Here is a 6,588-nt window from a genome sequence, read left to right as displayed (position 1 = left end):
GTACAGTTGTTTAATTCTTTGTGGTATTGATGCTACTGAATGATAAATTGTCGACCAACTTGACCGCGAAAAACAAGGAGGGACCTTGAGCGATAACCATCTATCTACCCCGGCCTCACACATTTTTGGTCAAACATTAAAACAACATCGAAATCGCACTTGCGAAAAGAAAAAACCTGTTTATCAGAACTCCTAAGTGCCTTGTCACTGTTTGGAAAATGCAATTTAACAATAAAACAGTTGGGTATGGACGAAAGCCGGCGAGGTATGCTGGGCGCCAATTTAAAGTTTGACTCTGCGGGATCGAAGTGATAAAACGCGTTTTTTAAAGGCTACAATTGATTGATGGCGGGGTTTACGGTTTATGTCTGAAAAAGCTTTCAATTAAATTTCTGTCCCATGTAATTAGCCAGAACCTTAATAAATCAAATTTGTGATTGATCTCGGCGGATAAAATGAAGGTTCAAGCCGATTTTTATCGATATATTTCATCGGAGGCGTGAAGCACTTAACAGAAGGCTGTTGACAGGTCTGGAAAGAACGTAATTAATAAGGAAATAATTTTCCCAGCGGGTAAGTACACGTTCGACTTTTCCTGGAGTGTGGTGAAAGCACAAGACATTATCTTGTTGCCTTCGCTAATCGCAGCTTGATATTTTAAGTTTAATAATGTTTGAAATTATTTTCGTTTGCCGTTTGTATTGCACTGCGAGGTGCCATTCGAGCACAAAGTGATTTTTCCCAGGGGGCGAAAGTTTAGCGTAATAAACTGTCACTAATAAGCCAAATAATAAAGTTGATTAACAGTGATGAGCTTTTAATTAACAATCCTTAAGAACTAATATCATTGTTATACCTGTGTGTTTTATTAACCGTGTCAGACCTGCCGGGAGGTATACAAAACTTGGCCCGCCAGAAGGTAGCTTTAAAAGTTTGAGCGAGAACACATCACTTCCATAAAGATAATGCAAGAACAAACTAAATAATTAAAACCTGTTTCTATTTATGGAGGGCTTAACTGCTTTCGTTTCGAGATTTGACGAGGAAAAACAAGAGAAGCAGCCAAGGCAAAGTACCTCTACAACTGAGCAAAGCCAAGCAGGCAATATGCCTTCCGCTGGTTCCTCAGCAGCGAGATCACTGCCATTCAGCATTGAAGAAATTCTGAGTGACAAGCGACACTCAGTAACTGATCGGCAACAAAACATTCCCAGAGAAGATGTACAGAAAAAGCTAAATGACTATAGTTTACAAGGTAAGAAGACCTGACCTTTCGTAGAACAGAAGGTCGCAAAACTGATTGAGATGAAACAAATATTTTTTAGGGGAGAAATATCTATCTCGATTCCACTAGCTGATTGTAACGACGTGATTTTGTAATTGTTTCCAGTATTAGATTATAACTTTCAAACATTTTTCAATGGGTGGTGATTAGCCAAGCATTGAGAGTAATGCTACAATTTGATATTAATTTCATTTTAAGCATTCTAATTTCAAATGGTAATTATCGTTCTTGAACAGTTAGTAAATTCAGTAACAGAATTCTTGTGAAAAGTTTCCAGACATTTCCATTGCTAAATTTAGGCTCCACTCTTCAAAATCCACCCACCTGAAATGTAATGGAGGCCAATCGGTAAAAATGCCTGAGTGACGTTTTTAAATCATGAAGATAATCTCTAAAGATTTTAATCGTTTGTGCCTTTGAATTTGTCTCTCATTTTTATTTCATGAAGAAATGACCTAGACAGACGCAACAATTCGCCCAATAAAAATGAGGCAGTTTAAAAAAGTGATAAAAATTTATATGTGAATCGCATATATCGCGGTCCATAGTAGTGAAATTGAATTCTCTATGATATCATGATCTGTGTTACGTTTCGTCGTAGCAATTAAGCTGGTTAAACTAGTGTGATCTATGAAACAAATGCCCTGAACTTGGCGGAGCTAATTAAGTGACCAAATTTAAGCCTATTAACCAGTTTTTTTTCTCTAACACTGTTGACTAGTTGTGTGGATTAAGTTGCACCAATTTTTACGAGTCTGGGGATCATTCGAGGTGTGACCATTCAAATAAAAGCTACTGAGCAATACTTTACTATAGTTCTACTAATTATGTTATACAATGAAATTGTATGATACTTGAGTCTGAACATCGGTTATTATTAAGGTGAAGGCTTCTGATCTGTACTTGTCGTGGCAATTTTCAATTTTTAGCTGTACAAGGTGGCCCTATACTCTATGGTTTTCTAGTCTGTGGATGAGTGTGACCATTCAAATGAAAGCTCAGTCCTGAGCAGTACGTCCCTGTGGTACTATTCATATTATGCTATGTTCGAGTTCCTGCCAAGGTAAATTCCGACAAGCAACATGACCCAAAAAGTAGCAACAGAGCATAAAATGAAATCGCGACAAGAGACAACCTCCCTCGGCCAAATTGCGACAGTGACGGCAGAGCCGAGAATAAGCGACAAAGAACGGTGGTTTGGCTAATTTATCACCAGTCTGAATGCCAAGAAGAAAAAATTTTAATCAGTTTTTCATGCGCTTCAGAGAGCGTCTCTTGTCGGCAGTGAACCTTAGTGGACCCTCCTGTGTTACGTTAATTGTGAATGGCGATGTATAGGTGTTCGATACACGAAAATAATAATGTTAACTGAGAATTACAGAACTGTATTGGTGTCTATAAAACGCATCGTTATTCCCCTATTCTAAAACTCCGACAAAGACAACGAATTTTCGTTCAACTTCTGACAGATACCTGAAGCTTTTATAAACACCGACACGAGATGTTTTAAAATTCAGACGAGCGCCTGGGACCCCCCCCCCGGGAAGGGTGTCGTATTAGGTACCTGCTAACTTTTGGGCCGGGGGGGGGGGTACTCCCATACATTACCTATACGGGTATGTGCCGCCCAACGGGGTCGTGATTTTAAAGTTCCTGGTTAAGAAAGGGGTATCCATTTCAGGGGCGTTTTCTAGAACGGGGTATAATATTTCGAACGCATGAAAGCTCCAGTTTTGAAAGCAGCCATTTGAAATTATTCAAGGACAGATTGCTTTTAAAAATACGGCTTAATGCGTTACTGAAGCAAACTGTTATACTCTTGTTGCACCCTAGAACGGAGTATAAAAAATTGGCCCATTTCTAGAACGGGGTATCAGTTTTAGGGCGAATTCTAGAACGGTGTATAAAAAATTGGCCCATTTCTAGAACGGGGTATCAATTTTAGGGGAATTTTTTTTTAGAACGGGGTGCCAATTTGGAGTCCCGGGCGGCACATACCCACCCAAAAAAATACCCAAGTGCCCCCCCGGGCTTTTGGGTCCTTGGATGAAATCCTCAAGTGTGACCATTTAAATAAAAGTTACTGAGCAGTACTTTCCGGTGGTACTGTTTATTATGCTGTACACGGTGGCCCCTATATGTTTTTAGTCTGTGGATAAAGTCCTATACAAACATGTGACCATTCAAGTGAAAGCAACTGAGCAGTACTTTTCTGCATGTAACGCTGTTTATTATGCTATACAAAATGGTTCTCGGGAGCCTTATCAAACCGTAAGCACGGTTTATTTCATATTAGGTATTTTGAGAACGGACCTCTGGAGCCAGCGTACTATTGAGCGGTCAGCAGCAAGCCCTTGCCAGCTGATACTCTCATTTTGGCTTTATTTCAAGAATATGATGAAGGAAAATACAGTCCGAGATAGAAGTTGACGACAGATTTTGGACCAGTAGTATACTGCTCCCGTCGACTGTTTGTTTCTAAATAAGGTCATCCTAGGGGAACTTGAGTCTTTTCGAAACTATATAAGGGCTTCAGTATTATTTGTATAGGTAATAGCATGATTTGTAGTGATATTTGGCATAAATACCACGAGTGATATTTCGAAATTGTTACACGTAATTTCACGAGCCGTTAGGTGAGTGAAATTTGAGACAATTTTGAAATATCACAAGTGGTATTTATACCAAATATCGCGTACAAATCATGCTATTATTTGTTTATACTACTACCCACACAAGGTTTGTAATTTTCACATGCAGGTATTTCAAATTAAGCTGAAATACCACTGCTCTTAGCCAATCAAATTGCAGAAATTTCTCAAGTAGTACTATAATTCAGAAAATTTTAGATGTAATTTAAAGCTTTACGAAAGTGACAGTGAAGTGAGCATCTTTTTTTGTATTCTTCTCTCGATCCAGCGCGTTTTCCAATCGAAAAAGTTAGGTTTCTTTTTTCTACGAAATATAGCTTAAACTGGGGAGTGAAATGTGAAGAAATAAACTTCAGAAAATCGTAGGGAATTTATTAGATATGCTTCAAAAATTGTGCTAGAATGAAACGGTCATCTAGAAATCAGTATTAGCCGTCCTCAACTAATAGAAAATTCTCAGGCAATATTTGCTTCTCCGAACAGATATTTTACAGAAAACATTGTGTTAAGCTGCCCGGGATGGCCAGTAAAAACAATCTACTTCGGCTAGACAACTCAACTCAAAACAAGTTAAGTATTTGGTAGTGGGAACATGCGTTAGCTATCTACATATAGTGGCCTTATGATTTTCCAAATGATTATTTAATCAATTGCAGAAGAATCGCCTATCAGACGTTCCCATCGATGCAAGCCCCCGAGAAACAGAAAAAATTTTACCAGAGAACAATTGAGAGAGTTGGAGAAACTATTTGACCAAACACATTACCCAGATGCCATGACACGAGAAACATTGGCCAAGAGAATGGGCCTATCGGAGGCCAGAGTCCAGGTATTTGCATCAGTGTAATTAGAATTTACATATCATAGAATATTATACGAATAAAGTATAGATGAATTGATTATCACTACGAAATAGTTCGATTTATTTCCTCAAGCAAATATTTGTTAGGTAACTATATTACTCAAATCTAGACCAAAAGAAAGCCCTCGACAAGTAGAAAGCCTATTTGAGCAATGCTCAGACTCAGTCATAATAGTAAACAGGGTTTCTCCCTCCCTTTATTAAGGAAAAAGCCACGAGGACCAAATTGGATACTTAGAAAAAGTTTATGTTCAGAACGAGGGAGCCGAGGTACTCTAGATTCTTTGGAGAAACCAAAAAAAAAAATGACTTGTCCGGCTTCAACCTGACTGCAACATCATTTGCAGCTGAATATAGGTCAGAGGCGGCAGAGGCTGCGTTATCCTCGTCCAGCTGACGTGCAACCGGGCTTGTGCGCTGGACGATACCAAGAAGTGTTTGACTTGCCAGTCTATTTTTAGATTTTTTCCCCAGAAATTCACTGTGTTCACAAACGTCTGCACAATATACTGCTAATGATCTTGATAGAGACCCCTCGGTCTACACCGCGCTTTACTGATTATGAAACGGCCCTACTTTGCTCTAACTATATTATGTTTTTCTTTTTTCGCGCGAAAGGTTAAGTTGTAAATCAGATATTCTTACACGCCCGGATCACGGGTGATTGGTTCCTGTGAATACATGGCTTTTATTATTGTTTGGTCGGGAAAAGAGAACCCAAACTGGCGGACAGTATTGGTTTCGCTTTGTCGCTTTCTGTTGTTAAAAATGGTTGTAATTTGTAAATTCACAGATATGGTTTCAAAACCGTCGAGCGAAGTGCCGTCGTCAGGAAGGCTTGGATAAACGCGGCTTTGTTGTCCCAGCAGCAGAAACTTACAAACCTCCCAATCAGGTGACTCAACTACAGGCGCCATTTACCCAGAATTCATATGGTGCAGGATGCGTGGAACGCCTATGCATGTGCAGCCAAGCCAGTTTCCTAGGAAACGACTATCACGTGAACTATGGTCGTCAGTTTCATCAACAAACAAGCATTGAGGACTTGAGGCGCAAAGCTCGTTATCACCTTTGGAGTGGACAAAATTAACTTTTCACAATGAAATCTGGGAAAAACCCATTTTTTGTTCCCTGAAAAACACGCGCTTGCATCTACAGAATAATCTTTGATTATTTTACATTCGGCGCTGTCATTTAATTTACCCTTAGAATTGCATGCAAGCGAGTACGAATTTGGCCACACTATTGAGTTTACTTCTGTAATCGGAATCCGAATTCAGGGAGAGATCTCCCGGAGTGTATGGGGGTACTTCGAGGTTGTGATGACGGTGAGGAACGCGACGACCATGCGAATGGGGTCATGATTAAGACGAAAATAATCCCTCGAACTGGAGGCGAAACCGAAAACAAATCTTCGGAAGCAAAATTTATCCCAACAAATTCCATGCTAAATTTTTGAACCGTTAAGCCGGGCCGGGATTGAAGAATGAAAGCAATGTAACACTATGTAACACGGTGTAATATTAAAACAATATTTATTGGTGTACGATAGACTCTCGCAACCTTTTTGTGCGGTTATTAGACTGCGGCGACTGCGGGTAGTCTCTTATTATTATTTTGAGTCACAGTAGATCCTCCCTTTTACCATAAACTTGCATAATTTTTCTTTTTTGCTCGCCGCGCGTTGGTCTGAGGAAGGAAGGCCGACCGCTCTCTGTCTAGTTATTCTTTGTCCAGGGAACCAATTAGCCTCCCCGCAGACGTAGGCTAGGGAACCAATTGGATCGGCT

At 39.7% G+C, this 6,588-nt stretch overlaps 1 protein-coding gene across 1 annotated transcript; it reads left to right on the top strand.

The window, feature by feature from the left end:
* The first annotated feature begins 175 nt into the window (after positions 1-175).
* On the top strand, positions 176-6,253 carry LOC140950758 (homeobox protein unc-4 homolog). Its single transcript, XM_073399992.1, has 3 exons — positions 176-1,255; positions 4,593-4,765; positions 5,592-6,253. The coding sequence occupies exons 1-3, from the start codon at positions 1,006-1,008 to the stop codon at positions 5,886-5,888; spliced, it is 720 nt and encodes a 239-aa protein (XP_073256093.1). The 5' UTR covers positions 176-1,005; the 3' UTR covers positions 5,889-6,253.
* The last annotated feature ends 335 nt before the right edge of the window (positions 6,254-6,588 follow it).

The sequence above is a fragment of the Porites lutea genome, chromosome 10, assembly GCF_958299795.1.
Source record: "Porites lutea chromosome 10, jaPorLute2.1, whole genome shotgun sequence".
Classification (NCBI taxonomy): Eukaryota; Metazoa; Cnidaria; class Anthozoa; order Scleractinia; family Poritidae; genus Porites; species Porites lutea.
The sequence above is the reverse complement of the archived record's forward strand: the minus strand, read 5'-3'. Positions and strand labels throughout refer to the sequence as shown.

Excerpts from the sequence above, each read along its gene's own strand:
- LOC140950758 (XM_073399992.1), top strand. The coding sequence starts at position 1,006 with ATGGAGGGCTTAACTGCTTTCGTTTCGAGATTTGACGAGGAAAAACAA. Across the intron at positions 1,256-4,592 it reads AAATGACTATAGTTTACAAG|AAGAATCGCCTATCAGACGT; the intron begins GTAAGAAGACCT and ends AATCAATTGCAG. Across the intron at positions 4,766-5,591 it reads TATCGGAGGCCAGAGTCCAG|ATATGGTTTCAAAACCGTCG; the intron begins GTATTTGCATCA and ends GTAAATTCACAG.